This window comes from Crocodylus porosus, unplaced genomic scaffold (genome assembly GCF_001723895.1).
Source record: "Crocodylus porosus isolate Cpor-Errol unplaced genomic scaffold, CroPor_comp1, whole genome shotgun sequence".
Taxonomy (NCBI): domain Eukaryota; kingdom Metazoa; phylum Chordata; order Crocodylia; family Crocodylidae; genus Crocodylus; species Crocodylus porosus.
This window is the reverse complement of record NW_017728949.1, coordinates 76,823,051-76,844,293: the sequence shown is the minus strand read 5'-3', so window position 1 is coordinate 76,844,293 and position 21,243 is coordinate 76,823,051. Positions and strand designations below refer to the sequence as shown.

Below are 21,243 nucleotides of genomic sequence, written 5' to 3'. Positions count from 1 at the left end.
AGTGTTCTGCACTGCCACTGTTGCCCTGAGTTGTTTTGTTTTTTTTTTTTGGGGTGGGGGGGGGAGGGAGGATAAGCCCCGTTAGGCCCAGTCTTCCGCTGTCTATGGCTTTTGCACTTTTAGCTTCTTTCAATCCTTGGAGATCTTAGAATGGCAGAGAGTCCCTGTGCCTGAAGAAGGGTGACTGTGCCCGAAAGCTTGCAAAGAACCTTTTTTCCAACTACTCAGTTCATCTAATAAAATATATCTACCCATACAATCTTGTCTGCTTAAGCAAGAAAGAAGATGAAGTTCTGCAAAACAGAAGAACTGTTAACGCTGATGTCCTTTATTTAGCAAATGACAGTAAAGGACTGTTCATGTAATGCAAGGAGAATCACAGGTACCCAGGCCTGTAAGAAATACACCTTTTAGATTTCCTAGAGCAGGGGTAAGCAAAATGTGGCCCGCAGGCCAGATGTGGCCCTCCAGGCCATTCATTCTGGCCCGCAGGGCCCCATGAAAGTTTAGAAAATTAATATCTATTTACCCCTGGCTGCCTGTCATGTCGCCTTCGATGGGTCGCCAAAACTCAGTAAAAGGCCCCCTCCCAGAAATAATTGCCCACTCCTGTCCTAGAGGGTCAATAAAGTTAAAAGATGTAAGACAACAGAATGCCCACTGGAGATTTTTTTTCTCTATGGAAAAAGCTAGTCACTTGATGGACACAATGTGTTTAACATTTTACTGCTGTGAATTACTCACTCATTTTTAAAAAGGCAGATTTATTTTTCTTTTAGAAATGTATCTCCACACATTTTACTATGCTGCATCATAAAACTTATCACTGTTTTTAAGCAGATGGATTACATTGAACAAATATTTATTCAGAAATAAAATCTCATTACAGAAGCTTGACTACACTACATTTACAAAGTTAAAGTTTAAAAGTGAGAGTCCCTTTTTGCTAGTGCACCAGCATTGTTTAGCTAACAAATAACAGTAAATGAAAAAGAAAAAGACACATACACACTATGAAATAGATCATTCAATTTTTCAGTGAAAGAGTAGATGGCTGACAATCTTAATGGATGTTACATTAATTTTGAAGTGCTTAATATGTTAAATAGCAACATAAAATAAGTTCTTCTTTGCACTGATTTTAATATTTATGAGTTACTTAAATTAAGTATCCATCATGCTACTAGAAGGTAGAATAAATAAAAATAAAAATGCTGAATTAGGGATATAGAAGTCAGCTCTTGAAAAATTTTTGAAATGTATTACATCATATAAAACTTACATTATAAAATAATATCTGAAGTGCAAGATACTTTTGTTTTAATTGTATAGGCTTTATTTTAAGGTCTTTATTTAAGTTTCAACTGAAGTCAGGGTTCATCTGAGTGAGGAATGAGTGAGAACTAAGTGAGGAGCACAGGTTTTGACTCTGTATCACCTGAAAATAATGGAATGAGGGAGTATCTTATTGTATTAATTAGGAAACCTGATTTTTAGTCTTCACTATACCATGGACCAATTGAATGACCTTTGGCAAATCCTTATCTAATAATTTCCACCTATAGAATTAGGCCACAGAGAAATGAGCAAGGAGAGAGATCTCTGCTTCCTAGCCCAAAGGTATGCTTGGTTTTGGGGAAGCATGGAGAGAGACTTCTACAAGAATATGAAAAATTGTGGCACTTATTAGAGCAGGGGAAATTAAGTCCAACTGTCTGGGGCTTACTTCAGATGCAAGAATTAAAGCTTGATAGGAAAGGGGTAAAGATCTATTTGGATGAAAAAGCACCTCAAACAGGACATTCAGAGTAAGCAGAGAATTCACAAGCAATAAAAAAAAAGGATTGATTGGGGAGAAGAACTATCTTTTAGAGATCTGAAAGTCCAGAAATAAAATGAAGGTGCCAAAAGTTTCATTCAGTTGGACCTTGAGAAGCAGATCAGAACAAACAGTCAAAGGTTCTTTGGTCAAACAAAAAAGAGAAGTAGGAGAACTGCTATACACTGAATTTACGGTGAAGATTAAGACTAATACAGTTATGGTTTAAGTACTAAACAAATACTTTACTTCAGTCTTCAATAAGAATAAAGATGTGTGTGAGGCTAAGAGAAGGATGTGAGGAATGACAATGGGAATGTGAATGAGAGGTATGCTAATGGAAATTACTACAATCGGAAGTGAAAGCATAATTTATATTGCTCACTATAATAAAATCAGGGGGACGGATAATCTCCATCTCAGAATAATGAAAGAACTGACACATTAAATAGCAGCTCCTCTAGAATGACTCTTCAATGAATTAAACTATTCAGGGATAGGGCCATACGACTGGAAAATAGATATAGTTCCTACATTTTCAAAAAGCAAAGAAGAAATATACATGCAACTGTACACCCATTAGTTTGACATCAAAACTATGCAAGCTCTTATAATAGAGAGTAAAAGAAAGAATAAAGGGCATGGAGGTAAATAGAAAATAGGACAGAATTCAAGACTTTTATCCAAGGAAGATCACCTCAGACAAATTCAATATCCTTCTAAAAACATACTGACAGACACTGATCCAACATCACCCCAATGTTTAAAAAAGATAAAAGAATTAAAGATGCTGTCATTCTGATATTCAGGTAGTGAGACTTTCCTCAAACTTCTTTTTCTGAGATTAATAAAGCACCCTTTTGGCTTAAAAAGATGTAGTTTTGAAGTACAAAACTACAAACAACAAAAGGTCATTACAACACCGCAATTCACTGAAATGAGACGTGAAGGTTGTGTCAGACCCCATATACAGACTTGAAAAAGAATAAGATGGACTATTTAAATCACTATTTGTCATTTGGCTCATTCTTTGAAGAAACAAGAGGAAAATGGATCTCTTTGTCGGTGGAAAATTTTAAATACTGTGCTAATGAGGAAAACCAGTTTGGCTTCTCTCTAATACACTACAGACTCTTTTATAATCCCTGGGTGTATTCATATTACTCGAATAGAGAATAACAGCCAAAATCAAATAAAATTCCCCCTGTTCTTTTGTTAATGTACGATTATATATTGTTTCACGTTATTTATTTTTGGTATCGTCATATATTATATTCTGTTTTAATTGTCTAAATTGGTAGAATGTGTAATCTTACTGCACGCTTTTCCCATAACCATATATTATATACTTCTACTATTATATTGCATGAAATTTTATTTTCAGTTTTACTGTATTGCTTTAGCAAAAACTAGAAGCAAACTACTACTACTGTTCAAAATAATTCAATATCCTTCTATGACAGGAAAACTGACTTCTTAGGCAAGGGTAATGTAGTGGACCTTGTCTACACAGATTTAAAGCAAAGCGTCCAATATTGCGCCTCATGGTAAATAATTAGCTAAAATAGAAAATACTATAATTGTAAGGTGAATAAAGAGTTGCCTACGAGGAGATTACAAAGTTTATAGTGAAAGAGAGGTATCTGCTTGAAAAAAGATTTGATTGGAGAGTGATCTTCCTCGGGATTGGTCTTGGGAACTATTCAATTTAAGATTTTCATCACGTTGGTACAGGAAATAGATGTATGTTTAGTATATTTGAGGATAACAAGAAGTTAGGAGGTACTGTCAATACACAGATGATGACCAGATAAGTGTCTAGAAAGAGTTAGATAACCTTATGAGGCACAGTAATAAAAATGGTAGAACAAGTAACAGTACAGAGTGCAAATTCATGCATTTGGGGAGTAATGAAACCTCTCTCATAGCTTTGATATAATATGAAGGTGATGGGAGGAAAAAAGGGGCCTGGGTACACTGACTAATTATAATATTACCATGAGTCTCAAGTATGCTGTGGCTTTGAAGAAGGCTAGTACAATTCTAAGGTGTATTAGACAGTATTTTTTTTTGAGAGACAAGGAAGTATTAGTTCCACCATTGCTGTATAAAACATTAGTGACATCCAGTTAGCATACTGTGCAAAGCTCTGGTAAAAAAAAGATTTAAAATGGTCAAAATTAAATTAGAAAAACGTGCAAAGATGCGTTACTAGGATTATTAGGGGAACAGAAAACCTACCTTATGAGAAGTAATTAAAATCTTTGAATAATTAAAGTTGAGAGGTGATATGATTACTCTTTAAAAATATATCTGGGGGATTAATATAAGGGATGGAGAAGAGTTACTTAAGATAAAAGGACAATTTTGGTACCAAATCAAAAGGCTACTAGCATACACAAACCTTTGGCAATTAAAAGGTTTCTAACCGTTAGAGGAGAGACATTTTGCAGTGGGGGCCCATCAGAGAAACCTGAACTCCATCAGATGGAACTTAATCAGTTCATGGAATTAGTTGCATGGTGGGTTAGGGGTGTTTGTGTTCTAGAAACGAGAGCAGCTGCTATGTGGCTTCATACAGTTAGTATCCCTGTGATACGACGGAAGTGAAATTTCATATCTTTCATTGTCAAAAATAATTTTTTCCTCCAGAAAAATTTACCAGATTTCATTTTACCTTACTCTAAAGCAGGGGAGTTTCAGACCTATGGGGTGGGCAGAGGGGCTGGGAATTTAGGGGTATGCCTATCACCAAATTCCCAGAAATAGGTCCTTTGGGCATATTGGTCATTGGTGGGTGGGGTGGTAGTGGTGAACAATGGCTGCATTAATACCCATACTGCTGCTCCCCCGTTGCTCACCCAGATCCAGCCCATAAGGAGTTACGAAGCCCAGATCTGACTCATGGGGGTTATTGAGTTTAACACCCCTGCTCTCAAGAACTGGACGTCGGCCATGGCAAGACAGGAGAATGGCTGGGTGTGCTGGTGCAAGTAAACTGTAGTGAGTCTTGCTCATGCACTGAGGCTAGTTAGCTTTGGGTACCTGGCTAGTGAGTCTTGCTCATGCACTTAGGATCAAACTGATCCCCAGATTTACGGTTAGAAAAGAACTTTCTCCAAGATCTAGCACAATGGGGGCGGGAAGTCTTTTGCTTTCCTTTGTAACGTGGACTGTATTCCATTTCCTAAAATCAATGGAACGCATTTTACTTATAAAACTCCCCACTGGTAGCACTCCTGTCGTTTTTGTGCTCTTCCTGTGGTGCACTGTAGGTTCTTTTATAATCAGACGTTTTGTGGCTGTCATGTGCAAGACATGCCAGAATGTATGTTCTTATGGATTCTGAATAAATAGTAGCCCGAGAACACAAGGTGAATAGGCTCAATGGCCCAGGATTTCTACTCCCATCTTACAAAACTCTGACTGTCATGACATAAAATGCAGATGTGGAAATTACACTGGAACATTAGCATGCAGATAAAGCATTTGCTAGTTGGCTAAATCCTGGCTAATTTCTCATTAGGTGTGCCAGAAGCTCCAGCAAGCTATTTTCATCATCTCATAATCAAGCACTGGCCCTTTCACTCTTTGTTTTGTGTCCAGCAATTTCAATGAACACATTAAATGCGGTAGTAGTATGATGTAGTAACTCCTGATTTACCTGAACCTGGTTTCAGAATGAAGCCCAGGTTGCAACAAAAACTACATTTAAAAGATCCACCGTCTCTCATCCTCCTTTCAAGTTCTATAGAAAACAAGGACACCAGACCACTACTTACAGAGAATTGGGGAACAAATATGGAAGACTTGAGACCCACAAGAACACAGGTTTGTGTTGACAGTAAGCACTATTCTGTGTCCAACTGTGGACCAGATACACTACCTTGCGAACACTAGCTATGGTCATCACAGGTTAGCCCCCAAGAAAGGAAAAAAAAAAAAAAAGAACATACACACAGAATAGATAATATATATAAGACGACAAGAGCACTTCCTTGTGTCTACTGAGTATTTTCCTTTATGTTCATTCACGAATCCCATTAGCCATTTTTGTTATAGCATTATACTGACAGATCCCATTGAGTTGATTATCTATAAAGTCTCCTAAAGCCCTTCTCTGAGCCACTGCTTTCCAAAACAGTCTCTGGTTCTGTATTTATAAGTCACAGACTTCATTATGAGATAAATTAACCTGATCTTGGATTTATCAAAATGTATTTTACTGAAAGGTGACCACTAATCAGGTGATTCAGATTCTTCTGTAATAGGAACCTGTCCTCCTCATGATATACTTCTGCACCCGTCATGTCATTTGCAAACTTTACAAGAAAAGATTTCTATTGTCATCTAGATTGTTTATAAATACAATAAATAGTTCTTGACCAAGAATAATCCTTCTGTGAGCCAGATGGAACCAATATGTTTCCCCATTAAGAGTTATATTTTGGTATCTGTCAGCAAGCCAGTTTTTAATCCACTGCTATTTCCGTACAATGCAAGTGTTCTAATCAACGATCATGTGCACCTAAGTCAAATACCTTGGAGAAATCAAGTAAGAGATACCAACAAATATGCTTTAATCGACTAGACCTGGAATCCTGCCAAAACTGGTAACTGATTTATTTCACAAGATCCACTTTCCTTAAAACCATTCCGACTGGAATTACAGTAAAATCTCTGTTATCTGGCATCTTTCTGGTAAGGAAATTGCTGGTTGTGTAAAAATTCTGGTTATCTACAAATAACCCAGCAGGGGTTTTCAGGTAACACAGAGCTGGGGGGCAGGTAAAGTGTGGTAGAGGCTGGGCAGCATTATCATGGGGTAGTGGGCAGTGGCAGTGCCTGCATGCAGAGAGGGGGGCAGCAGTGGCTATGAGGAATGGCGGTGAAGGGTAGTGGGTAGCGGGTGGCAGCAGTAGCTGCCACATGCGAGCTTTGGCCCCCCATGTCTATCCAGCAGGCTGGCTGGATATTCCGGTTAGTATGGTGTAATAGTTAGTAAAATCCCAGATAACAGGGATTTTACTGTAATAATATTATACATTAGCCTCCTATTCTTTGGTGAGAAGTCATGAATTATTTTAACCTGGCGGCAACCCATGCTGACTGGTGTATAGTACCATAGGTCACGCGTTCTACATGAGAAAAAAATGGCAACCAGAATTTCCCATTTTCCAAGATTCATTAAAAAAATAGTTGTTCAGAGAGTTGTTCCTACATTAGATGCTTACAAGTAAGTTATCTAGGCCTGTTGATTTGAAAATATTAAATTTCAGCAGATACAGCTTTATCTTCTCGTTTATTATAACCAGTAAACTTTCTATTTAAATAAAAACATCATCATATCCTCTTCTTTTATTACAAATGCATAATGAACACTTCAGTCCTTTTTATACTGCTGTTCTGCAGTTTTACCTAATAATGAGTATATCTGACTTAGGGTTTTTCTTGCCTCACATGTTTTCTAAATGCCTTATTTGTAGCCTTACTGGCCAATGATACTTTATTAGTGTTGAGGCATGACTAGGATGCGGGCATTTGGGGCCTGACTCTGAGTGACAACCCAGGGGACCAAGAACAGACCAGGTCAGGGAAACGCGGGGTCAAAACCAGAGCAGGAGATCAAGGGCAGGTGGGTCAACAGGCCAGGGACCAGAACATATACTGGTGCCCTGGAGTGGTCAGGGACAGGAGGCAGGGATCCAGACCAGAGTCACTAGCCATAGGGGTCTGGAGCAAGCAGTTATAGCTATATGGAATGAGGTCATGGACAATCGCCAAGCTAACCCACAAGTCAGAAGCTGGATGTGGGAGGACAGGGTCCTGGACTGAAGTCTGGAAGCACAAAGGTTCAAAAAGCCAGGAAGGCAGCTGGAAATAGGAACAGATGGCAAGAACCAAGAACAAGGATGAAGCCAGGAAGCCAACCAAATCAGGAATAAAAAGGATGGATCTAGAATACTAGGAACAAATAGACAAGGCCAGGGAATGGAAAAATAGGAGTCAAAGGTAGGAACCTGGAAGCTAAGAACAAGGAATCTGAAGTCTACAGTCAGACAAAGGCATCTGTCCTAATAAGTAACTTTCTGGGCACTGCAAGAGCTGCTGGTTATAAGCAAGTAGTCATACCCATGCAAGTAACTGGGGTCAGCCTGGGGGTAGGTAGGCCACAAGTAGGCAGAACAACCCAGTAACCAGTTTAGCCTGCTTGTTGCCCTGACTCCTGACAATTAGTTCTGTTGTCTTCCTTTATGAGTTGCCTTCATTTTTACTACATAGCAAATTAATTGCTACTTTCCCCTTATCTGTCCTTCATATACTAATTTTTGCATTAACAGTAGTCTTTGAATACTAAACCATCAGAACTGATGTACAGATTTTCTACAAACTGAGTTTCTGGAGTAAGTGCATACACATTAGCAATAAAAGAAAACTGATCTCCTGTGAGAACCAGCTTCTAGGGAAAGATGCATAACAGTGTTGAAGTGAGTCATCTACATCATTTTTCATTTTTTTTTTTTTTTTTAACAGATAGCATAACCAAAGACAAATATGGTAGGTTATTAGTAAGATGCAGTGTGGCTTAGTGAATAAAATGTGTACTGCTATATTTTAGAACCATCTACTGCCTTTACCTTGTGTAACCTCTTTGTGGGATATGAGGCTCTGGTTAATAACATGACAGGACTTGAAGGTTACAGAAATATTCACATCAATTATCTGAAAAACTGAGTACAAACTCATGATCTCCTCTTGGTACATAATAGAAACATTAGAATCTTTAGTAAAGGAATATGCAAAATAAGCTATATGCTGAGTCCTCTGCTAGCTCCCCTTTAATACAATTGTTCATAAACAATGCTTACAACCCAAACAATACAGCTCAGGGCTCAAGAGAAATGGAAAGATGCAAAAATGCAACCAAACAGCATAAATAGTAAGATAGATTTTACTTTTCTTTTGATTTTACACACAGGTTCTGTCATCTTCACACTGATATGCTTCCAGGAAGTGGGCTATTTGTGGAGTAAGTTACCGTGAGTAAGGAAGTTTTTTTGATAAAAAAGTGTGATTTTAAGCCTAGGAAGTTAAACTAGTAAAACCCCAATCAATGCCTGTTACACGACTGCCTGTTTTCCAGGTTACCTTATTCTGCTTGGTATAGTTTTTAAAGTAAACCCCCAAATGTCAGAGTTATAACAGAATACCAACATTCACGTAAAGGGTTCTCTGTGTACAAAACCATGCCAAACTTCTCTCTTAACAATGCAGTTGGTCCAATAAAAGATGTAATAAAAAGTTCTCATCTCAAATAACATTCACAGGGGTATTAGTCAAGGATAACTATATTGCTATACAGGACAAAAATTATCTGTGTATAACATGCCTGACATAATTCATTAAACTTAAATGCATTTCTTTAGGAAGCCTCTGCCACTGCCCAGGCAGATAAGTATGGTTGTGTGTGTATGTATGTGTACTTTCTCTACTGTTATCCTGTTATGGCTTTCAAACTGGCAGTGCCTTTTCCATCCTGAAACACAAGTGGCGGGGCATCTTCTCCTCAGGAAAGGAAATCAACCTCCCTGATAGCAAGAAAGGACATTGCAAACAACAGAGCACTTCAACCTGCTGCCCCTGCCCCTGGCCCAAGAGATGCCTTGTGAGCAAGTGGCCAAGCAAGACCACAGATGAGTACAGGCAGAGTAGACAGAGACTTGCAGGGAGAGCATTGTTAAGTTCCCAAGTCTTAATGGGAAGCTGCTCTAATAATCTGCAAATGAAAATTTATTATTAATACTTCTGTATAACATGACATCTTTCTTAATCACTTCTGACTTGTATAAACAGCCCCATTCTCTCATAGGAAATTTCAGTCATAAGCTTCATACTCATACTTTTCTGCTGGGATTGAGAACGGGGGAATGTTTTCTCCTCTTTACTGATTACCACGGATCTGTGTTTTTCTCTGTTGCAGAAAATGCATATTTTCTCCTTTAAAAGAGAAAAACACATATTTTTCTCCTTTAAAGGGGCACAACTCCATGCTGTCACCATTCCCCCTGCTGCTGCTGGGCAGTCAGGGGTGCCTTGCCACGGTGGTGCAGCTGGTGTAGGGCTCATGGCAGTGACAGCAGCAGCAGCATCAAACCTCCCTACCCTCTCATACTGGGTCCCGCTCACTGGGCTGCAGAGGCCCCCAGGGGCAGGGCAGCAGGGCAAGGATCCCCGAGTCCATAGTAGGCGGCCTGCAAACTCATCCCCTCCCACACCCCCATGGGCTCCACTCAGCTCTGCTCTGGCCATACTGTCCACAAGTTAAGGGATAGGGGGGCAGGGCCCATGTTCTGCTCTAGCCACAGCAACTGCTACCTCCTGCGTGTGGCAGCCGGGGCTTGGGCAATGCTGGGGTAGGCTGGGGGCTGCGGGCCCTGGCCCTGATCCCATAGCCGTGGCAGCTGGAGGCCCCCCTCTAGCAGGGTTGGGAATAAGGGGTACAAGCAGGGCTGGGCATTGGGTGAGGGGACCAGCAGGGACAGGGGACTGTGGGTCAGGAGTGAGGTGCACTAACAGCGCTGGGAGGGGTGGGGGACTGTGGGTTGGAAGTAATGGGCACTGGCAGGGCCAGGGGGCTGTGAGTGAGGGGCACCAGTAGGGCTGGGGGGGAGGGGGCTGTGGCTTGGGAGTGAGGGGCAAGGCCATGGTCAGGGGCTGATTACATTAGATTTGCAGGAAGCAAGGGACTCTGATAACTGAGTGCTGGTTCCACCTGTCTGGTTCTCTGTAGAATTGCCTGGAAAGAGTGAGGTCCAGAGCGTAAAGCATGCACTACTTTCTTTCAAAGCACTGGTGCAGGGAAACCAGGGAAACCCAGCTGGCCATTCTCCGCACAGTACTGGGTCCCATTCACCCCTGTGAAGGTATGACACGTGGTTTTCCTCCAGAGGGGTCTTCTGAAGGCTTTGCTAGAAAGCATGTTTTAAGGCAGAACTCTTTCTTTGATCTGCATGGAAGGGAACATGGGCTTTTAGAGTGGGCGGAGCTTATCTAAGCCTTCTGTTGTTCCTCACTGTGATGGGGTAAAACAGCCAAGCAAAGAGTTGTGGGCTACCGGCCTGTTACTTGACCAACCAGAAGTTTTAAGAAAGTGTGACTGAGGGCCCAGCCATGCTCTGGAGGACAACATTTAGACAGACACAAAGGACTACAGGACATACTATCAAGTTTGTTACCTCTCTTTTATGGAACAACATGGTTGTGCTTCCAGAAACATGGAAGTTCTGGCTCCAACAGTACAGCAATTCTGAGTGTCCCTCCACACACGCAGGTAAAGGCACGAGGGGATCTAATACACTAGCCACACAACAGCACCTCCTACCAGGCCTGCATGGCAGGAAGTGTGATTGTGGAATTACGAATCGGAGCCTATCATGTCTTATTGCTGGTGGAGGAGGAGCCTAATCCTGAGCTCTCCCTGCACTGGCAAGAAACAAGCTCCTGCAGTTGGGAGCCCCCTCAGTTGATAGGGTTCCTAGCTATGGGGGTGCCACAGGGCTCCCTGCAGTGGGGAGATTGCAGCTGACAGCATCCCTGCTGCAGAGGTACTTCATTCACCCTCACAACTGTGAGACCACAGTTTACCCAGCATCCCCATAAACCACTGCATGACTGGGATACCGCATCAGCTGGGGTATCCTAGTCACAGGGGTGTACTAAGTGCCCCCATGGCTGGGAGCCATTTCAGCTGATGGGGCTCCCAGCCCTGAGCTCATATGCTCCCACAGCTGGGAGGTAGCATCACCTGGAGCCCCCAAACGCAGGGGTGAACGTGGCCTCCCCACCCCCCAGCTGGGAGCTCCAATATGCTGATGGGACTCCCAGCCACAGAGGCCCCAGGCCACACATTCAATTAATGGCATGATAGGAAGCAACTACAACCTTCCACATATTTTGTGGAATAACTTTGTAGTTTATTCCGCTTTTTATCATGCCATTAACTGAATGAACAGGTGCCTGGGTGACCACTTAAGGTGTGATTACAATAATTTTTACTTGATATGGGATTTTTTACCTATGACTCTGTAAAATGAAAAGGTTAATAAATACTTTTGAAAAATGACTAAAGTCCTAAGACTAAAATATGCATCAAATAAATATTGTTCTTCTGTGTATAAATTAATATTAGATATTATTTATCATTTTGCAGAGAAATTAAACAGACATTCTTTCTAGTCAATGTTCATTAAAAATGTGGGTTTTTTTAAGATGTCTCCTTTTTATGAAAAAGTAGCACAAATATAAAGAAGAAAACTGACCTTACATACCTGCTACTTCTAGGAGTCTTCATAACTAAAATCTTGTTGCATTTTTGCAACTAAATATAATTTATTCAACAATCTAGTTATAGTTCTTGTAAAATTATCAAGATTAACACAAATATAAACTTGACCAAAAGTTATTGTGTTAGTTCTGTACTCTTAAACATTTAGCCAAACTTTAGAAGCATTTATACCTGTCATATATTTAATACAAGTAGTAAACAATTAATACATATACTATGTCATTTATGTTGCACATAGATACTACCAGATTGACCATAGTTTTGGGTCATTATTTTTATGCTTGGAGGACACATGGGAGTTTCACAACGTTCTATTATCCCCGCCTCCTTTAATAAGTATATAATGGTAAGTGAGAGATACGGATGGAAGTGTTTTTAGTATGTGGATAGTATTCAGATTTCTATATCAATTTTAACTAAAGAAAAGGGTACAGATGAGTTCTTTTTTTATTGTCTGGTAGTCCAGGGACACTGAGTTCAATGAAATGGCTGAAGCTCAATCCATATAGGACTGAACTGTGGTTAGTAAGTCAGGGTAACCAGCCAGAGAATAAGAACATGATGATACTGGCTTCTCTCACTGAGGATATTTGATTGACACATCTCAACTGGCAATTTGGGGATTATGTTACATACCCAATGGTGGTACATGATCATGATCCTATTTTCCATCTTTTTCTGGTTAATAAATTGCAACCTTCTCTCTTGAATGTGGCCCCTTGGCATGCTGTAAAACAGCCTAATTCTGTTGGCCTTCAGAGTATGCCTCAAAATCAATCTATTTAGTTTTGTGGTAAGAGAGAACTGAGTTTTGGGGCCCTAAACAGGTGCATGAATTTTATTTATTTTTATTAAGAAAATGAGGGTTTAGCAAGAGTTAAAAGCAAGGTGGAAGGCAGGACCTGGATTTATGGAACAGTGTGCATTTTTGTAGAGAAAGAAGAGTTTTAGGCTATTACTGTTTTTAGCTATCTATAGTTTTGATCACCTGCGATTAGCCTTTAGCAGGCTTACTTTTACGCTAAGTTGAAATCAAAGGAGATAAAACAATACACACATAAAAACAATTCATAACAGCTGAAAACTGTCAAACATACAAGAACCCTTTTAAAGGGAAACATACCTGTTTCAGGACTTGTTTGATTACAGCTGCTAACAATGCTGTTTGGTATCACTGGCGTGGAGGATGCTTGGATTCTTGACTGAGGTGTTGGATGTAATGAATTTCCTAAAGCCATTCCTGACTGACTGAGCACCCCACAGTTCCCACTAGCCTGCATCTGATTTATTAGGCCTGCAAGATGGTTGTTTGGACCTGGGCTAGTACCATGAACAAAATTAGTGTTTGCATTCTGGCAGTGCATACCTTCTCCTCTTAAAGATAAACTCTGTGTCAATGAATTCTGAAGAGTGCCAGAGTTCATACTGGTGTCTGTAAAATGCATCTGGTTAGAAGAGCAAGGCAAAACAGTATTTGAGCTCCCACAACCAGTGGTAGTATTGCTGCTCATGTGAGAGCTTTGACAACTCATGGACTGAAGTAACTGGGACATAGAACTGATGGGAAATGAACCTTGACTTTGCTTTCTTATCAAATCAGATCCAGACTTAGGAACTCCAGAACTATCCAACTGAGACTGCCTAAGCAAACTCAGCACTGTTGTAGTTGGCTGTTTTCTTTTTCTTAAAGGGTCTTTTTGCTGAGACATCAGTTTATCTCTTAGTGCTGCTCGACCACTTTGTCCTTCACTTGTTGGTAGAAGAACATTGGCAGTAGGAGGAAACATGGTATTTAAAGTGCTATGTCCTTCATTGTTGCCGCCACCGGCAACAGCTCCAGAATTGCTACTGCTGTTATTGTTGTTACCAGCAAGTTTATTTTGATTTGCTAGCTGTGCTTTGGCTGCTGCTGAGAGTAAACTGCTTGCTGGAAAAGAGGCAGCATTGTGCTGGTTCAAGATCTGATTTAAAGGCATTCCCAGCAAACCAGGCTGACTCTTTAAGGGACCACTTCCAGCTGATGCAGTAGAAAAAACTGCATTGCTTGGAGGATTTAATACATTACTCATTCCAGCAATTAATGGGTTAGGGATGTCCTTGTATTGATGAAGTCCATCAGGCTTGGTAGAAGGGCTTGATGGCATAGAAGGTCTTGGGGACCCTATTGTTGATCTTGGTGATCTGGGAGGAACTTTAATACCGCTACAGGATGACTGTGGTCCTACTGGAGGCAACATGAAATTTCCATGATCTGATGATGTGGAAGATGAGCGTGATCTTTGGGGAGAAGCCTCAATCCTTCCAATCCCAGATGCTATCATATGAACAGGGGACGTCACTGGTGAAGGAGACAGTGAGGTTGAAGCTGAATGCTGAATTCTTTGTACATGACTTCCATGGTTCATGTGACCAGGTTTTACTGTTGGCAAAGGGAGATTACTTGGCAAGGGGACAACGGCAGGAGGCATGCTTACATTCATCACAGGTACCTGAGAGTGGACATTTGAATGGAAAGTAGTTGGGTTAATGATAACAGGATTCTGATTCACTGGTTTGCTAGGAATAGGGTCAAGTATGCCAAGCGGATCCTTTTCTGATGTTAATGGCTTCTTCTGAAGAGCACAAGAAGGTGGAGGAGGTGGAGGTGGGCCTTGGGGTGGTTTATGGTGAAACATTGCTCGTGGTATTTCCATATTAGCTGAAAAATTACACATGGGCTTTTTCATTACTGGGCTTTTTGTGGTCAGGGGTGGGGAAAGAGGTATATTAGTCCTTCCAGCCATTGCACAGGATGACTGTACTGGAGAACCATGTAGCATTACTGAAGGTGGAGATAAAGGAGTCCTGTTCATGTGAATAGGACTAGAGTTGGGTGCTCCATGAAAATTGGGATTATTTCGTGTGAAAACATCAGGGCTTCCAAGTGGGTCAGTCCTAGGAGAGATTGAGCCATCTCCATATATCTGTGATCCTGATGAAGCTGGACTAGGCATTCCACCATGACTGCCACGATACGGAGACTTCTGCCCAAGTTCATTACTGCCCAATCTCTGCCTGGGATAGACAGAATGAAGTTCTTGTTGCTGGCTTCCAGCCATTTCTTGTACATAAATCCTACCCATGGCATTTGATGCCCCTATCATTAACTTGAAAGGAGTCTTACATTCTGGCATCACAGAATTTGTAATTCCTTCATGTGATTTATTCCTCATTGATCTTGGAGTTGCTGCTCGAGTAGGAACTACTGGCGTTGCACCTGATATTAAAGATATCAAATAACAGTTACTATTTTGAAATCTGTTTAACTAATTTGTTTTAGACAAACATGAATACATAGAAATTGACTATATGCAAAAACAATGCCAAGCTTTTAATTTCTAAAAAAAGCATTTGAAAGTTATCATGTCCTAGATTAACAGTTGCCTATTTAGAAAATAGTATGTAGTCATATAATTAAAGACTGTATGCAAATGTATACTTGATTTTGCTGCATAAATAACTTTTTATTAGCATAGGTGTTTTTTGGATGTTACTTCCTAGAGATGTTTCTCTCGGAAAAAAAAAAGAACGATATGAAGTACTTCCATAAACAGGGTATCTGAGCCCTCAACCTTCATCACTGCACAAACTACTGCCACTTCAGTCCCCTTGGAGGTGGTGGGAATGGGACAACTGCCCCCCTTGACCAATCAGCAGTAAGGGGTGGAGCCACCGCCTCCTCCTCAACCAATCAGCAGTAAGGGGTAAGGCCACCAGGCCCCTTGGCCAATCAGCAGCAAAGGGCAGGGCAAAGTTAAAATAAAGGAAGTTGAACATAGTGTACCATCCTTGTGCCTAATTCTAATTCATAAACCAAACAGGTTTTAATAGATATTTTCAATTGGATGACAAACACACCTGTTAATATCAAATTTTCAAAAATATGCTGAATGTACAAAATCTTACAGCTCAAAAATCCTTTCAATATGTATCACTGTGTGTTATCAATAACAGCTGCTCAACTAGATTGTTGATAATATTGCCTGGATAACATTACTGTAAGTAAGGTAAATTTAATATCGTATAAAGGATTATACAACTACCTCTTGATTAGATCGGGGTGTCAAAGATATGTCCCGCAGGCTGGATCTGGCCCATAAGCCCTATTATTCAGCCTGCTGTGAAGCCTGTGGGTCTTGGCCTGGCCTGAATGAGGCATGTGGAACTTGTCTGGCACAGGCTGTACACAGTGTGAGACTCAGTCTGGCATGCATTGCACATGGTGCACAGGGCTAGTCCAGGGCATATGCTCCATGTGGCATTTGCATCAGAGCAGCCCCACATGTGAGATCTGGAGCTGGTCTAGAATGGGCCCACAGATGAGCCCTGCATGGCAGAAGCAGCATGTAGGGCTAATCTGGCACAGGTGCTGTATGCAGTGTGGGCCCCAGACAAGACCTGTGCGCGGTAGCAGGCTGGGGCTGGTACATACTACATGCAGTGTGTATAGACTGGCGCCAATGCAAACCACATGCAGGGCTAATTTGAGGTGTCTGCTGCACACAGTGCTCATATCAGACCAGCCCCAGTTCCAATGTGCAGGGCTGGTCTGGACCGAGTCCACAGACTGGTCACCACTTGCCTGAATCAATCCACAGGCCTGGTTCAGCACAGGTGGCATGTGCAGCACACACCCTGGACTGGCCCCATGCGCCATGTGTAGCATGCGCCAGACTAGCTCCATACACTGTGGGACTGGAGCCAGCAAATGCTGCATGTGGTATACAGGACTAAAGCTGGCATATGTGCCAGCAGTAGAGCTATGCGAAGCTTCGGTCACTGATTCAATTTGGAGGAGATTCAGGCTGATTCAGTGGCCAAATCTCTGAATCTGAATCAAATCAGGAGACCCATTAATTTCTCCAAATCGAATCGGAAGCCTCCGATTTGATACGGAGAGATTCAACCATAGACACAGCTTTATGTTTTTTTGACATACCTCAAGGTACCAGGGCTTAGCTCATGAACACTGAGATGGTGGGGCAGATGAAGCATCCCACAGGAGCATGGGGGGGAGGGGGATCCCCCGCGTGCTTGATGGTGGATCTAGAAGTGGACCAGAAGTACTTCCAGTCTACTTTCAGGTCCGCCATGGAGCACATGGGGGCCACCTCCCCCATTCCCTGGCTCAGTGACTGGTGCTTCCTGGGTCTGGGGGGGAACCTGGGGTCCCCCTGTGGCCAATAGCTGAGCTAAGGGGGCATGGAGGGTGTCATCCACATGCTTGGCAGTGGACCCGGAAATGGACCGAAATACTTCAAGTCCACTTCTGGGTCCGCCACTGAGCACATGGGGGGGCCCCCCACGCTCCTGTGGGATGCTCCATCCGCCCCACCATCTCAGTGTTCACGAGCCACACCTGGTACCTTGAGCTATGTAGAAAAAACATATAAAGCTGTGTCTATGGCCGAATCACAGATTCTCCAAATCAGAATCAAATCTTCAGAATCTGAATTGAATACTGCCTGCTTTGCACACCCCTAGCCAGCAGCACATGGGGCTGGTTCAGAGCACATGATGCATGCGACACCCTCACTGGCCTGGTCCTGCATGCTTGCTCTGGCATATGGAGCCAATCTGCGGGTTGAATTCTAAGATTAGATGACTATATCTATACATCTACATATATAAATTGCTTATACCTGTTCTGCATTCAACTAAGTCAAATGTTTCTAATTAAAATTCTAAACATGAGTTGGCTCAGTGAAGAACAGTCCTCTTTGCCCCATTTTTATTCTAACTATTTTGTTTTAGCAAAATACTTTTGCTCCTACTTAAAGTTGACAAGTACTTCGTCAAAAAAGGTAGACTTAAAACCTGCATTTTAATGCTTTACTAAATTAAAGCTCTTGTTGCCATTCTAGCTGCAGTTTTATTTAGGATATCTGGACGCTGAATTTCGGTTGTTTCTAGGAGGAGCTTTTCTTTTTGTTTCCAAGATTCCTCTGTGTGTTTGTGGTGGGAGGAAGAAGTGTACACAAAAAAACTATATGCTTTTTTATTAGATCCAATCTAAAGGAATGAATAAATTAAGCGGTATCAATTCTAATCTTCATACGTTTTCCACTCTCAGAGAAAGTTCACTTTCCTTTTCTTTCTACCAACATTTTTTCCTAGAATCTGTATTTCCCACTTTTACTTTAGGAATGGTATCATCCTATGGTGGCCACTATGACAAATTTGGTTACTCTGGAAATTTATACCTCAAATAGTATTAATTCTCCCTCACACTGAATATATGATTTGCAGACAGCATATTCAAATAAATCTAAAGGACTATGGACAAATATTCATTTGTCACCTTCCCTATAGAAGACAATTCACACAAGCTGCAATGACAAACCTGTTCTTCATCCTGCCTGCTAATGTCACTCAACTATACTATGGTGACAAGCTTCTTTCCTTCCCATCATTACTAGCTGCAGGAACTCATTCAACTTCCACAATCAAATGTTAATTCAAATACATGAAATATTTGATAGTGTGACTGAATTACCAAAGCATATTTATGCAAGTTCCTCCCTCTGAATGTTGGCTCCTGGTATATATGAAATGAAATGTAAGTGTGCATATCCAATCTTAGCTTTACTGGGGCATATTATAGGGGAGGAGTTGTGTGCTAGGAGGCTTACTTCTTCAACTGGGAGATGCACAGTGATCTTGTAGGGAAGCAGTCATGGAAGGCTGCATAACTGACCCATGTTGGTTAGGGATTTAATTAATAAATTATTATTTATTTCTGCTTTACTTTTTTCTATTTTTTAATACAGAAATTAAATGCAAAAGATATAGTATAGGCATGTCATGGTAAAGCTTAAACTAAATGCACAAGAATCAGAAAACTATACAGTTAAGGGTTCTAACAGCATTAGTTGCACTGACTTATTAAGGTAAAGTTTTAACACCAGAAATAGTATTCCAAAAATACAACAGCACATATGCACCAAATATTGCGTAGCTAAATTAACAGTTTTATGTATATCTTAACTTTAGGATTTCTTTCTACTTGAAAATTCTTCATTCTAAACTTATATCAGGAGAGGTTTTGTAGTTTGTTAGTTACAGTAAAATCCCTGTTATCTGGCATAAGTGGGGAATGGGGGGTGCCAGTAACTTAAAATGCCAGTTACCTGAGGCATAGGGGTTTCCAGCTGCATGTGGAGCAGCAGCAGCAGTGCAGGGTGGCGGGTGGCAACAGTGGCCGCCATGAGCAAGCTTCATCCTCCCAGCATCTGGACAGCTGGCCGGAAATTCCAGTTAATAGAGTGTTCTAGTTACTCAAATGCCGGATGACAGGGATTTTACTGTACTTTTATAGAGCAATAGTTTGTAATTTCACAAAAACATACAAGTCTGCTTTTCCTTGCATAATATAACTTACTTGTTCCCCCTCCAGGACTAGTCAGAACGAGTGATGGATGAGGCGCTTCCATGCTTTTATGGAGTGTAGCCACAGCAATAATTTTCCGTTTATGAATGCATAGCTTGGTGACATCTTCATCTGCTTTTACATCTTCAGCAGTTCTCTGTTTCACAGCAGCTCCAGGATCAAAATTAAATACCTAAAAAAGTGAAATCCTCATATTAGAGACAGAGCAACAACTCCAAAATTGTATCAGAACTGGAAAGAGAACCAAAGTTTGTCACAAGTTTCATGGGATATCAACCTTTATATCATGTCTTAGATAGATATCAACCCTGCCTTGCCCTGCAATCAGCTCAGGTGGATGCTTTTGGTCAGAGCATCAATGCTGTACAGACAGCTTATGAATACAGACATTAGTAGATGGTAGAATACCTCCTTTATTCCTCCTTACAGGGCATGGCCTCATCTTGCTCATCTTCATGCTTCCATCCACCACATTCCTTTCTTTCTCTATCCAATTAGGTGAAACTATTACTACAAATGAATTTCTGCAGCAGATTAGCCTACCAGATGCTAATCAACAGAGGGACCAGAGGGAAGAGAACCACAATGTTGGGATTTTCTCAGTAAAAGGAGGTATCTGAGGCTGCCTACACTGATGGGAAGGGTAGATGATAAAGGAGGAGCATGAAAAATAACAGTGTATTTGTTTTAGAGAGTGTGGGTAGGGGATGAGGAGGGAAAACATTTTGTGTTCCATCACTACAACACTCAGAGGAACACTGTTCAGGAAACCTGAAATCCAGCGGTCGTGTATGATAAATATTAGAAGTAAAAAAAAGGCGAACAGCTGGTCTTTAGTGTAAAAAGGCAAAAGCAAGCATCCCTTTAGTGAAGCAGAACTTCAAAGAGTACTGCATTTGTGCATGATGCCTCTGTTTAAATAAAAAGGAGAGATCACACATGATTAGGATTAATTTAGGATCAAGGAAAAGATGTTTTGGAATACAGACTAATAGTAATAAATTTCAGGACTATATCAGTGTTATACAATAATGTGACCCAGTTTATATATTTTATGAAAGCTTTCTATACCTTTTATATTTTCAAATGATGGCAGTCTTGATGCATACTTATAAAATATATATTTTAAGGATTAAACAAACACATAAATTATGGACCTACTCCAAAAGTTGTTGAAGCTTACACAGAATGTGCCAAGTATAAACAACTCTTTTTGAAAAACTCTTTTTATTCACTAGTCAATATTCATCATGTTCACCTTCTGGTTCTCATGCACTGGCATAATGTTTTTATGTTTAGATTTCCATCAATACAGGAGGATGCTTATCTTGTTGCATATACCCTATGCCTTTTTCCCTTGCAAAATCAGCTGGTGAAATTTGGTGTATGCATTGTACAGGAGAAAAATGAATCTCCCCAAGGATGAAAATTTGGCAGCAGAAGACTGATGGCAGAGTTAACTGCCATGGCTCTGGAAACTATGGTAATTAATACTGCCACTGCTCCCCTGCTGTCAAATTTCAGGACCTGTGAAGAGCACCATCCCCAACCAGATGGTATGGCCCCATGAGCTGGACCGGGTCATTGCACAGGGTTGGTACATGGCCAGACTCAGCATACAGTCCTGGAGCCAACACATGGGGTTGGGCC

The 21,243-nt window shown here is 41.0% G+C and overlaps 1 protein-coding gene across 4 annotated transcripts in view; it reads right to left on the bottom strand.

Annotated features, from left to right (window-relative positions):
- The window catches only part of MBD5 (methyl-CpG binding domain protein 5), a 75,627-nt gene that overhangs the window by 42,033 nt on the left and 12,351 nt on the right, over positions 1-21,243 (bottom strand). For all 4 annotated transcript variants that reach the window (XM_019554118.1, XM_019554119.1, XM_019554120.1 and 1 more), the window contains exons 3-4: positions 19,585-19,765; positions 13,288-15,420 (exon numbers count right to left, since the gene is read on the bottom strand). In XM_019554118.1, the coding sequence (XP_019409663.1) occupies positions 13,288-15,420; positions 19,585-19,765 (2,314 nt within the window). The remainder of the gene's footprint in view (positions 1-13,287; positions 15,421-19,584; positions 19,766-21,243) is intronic.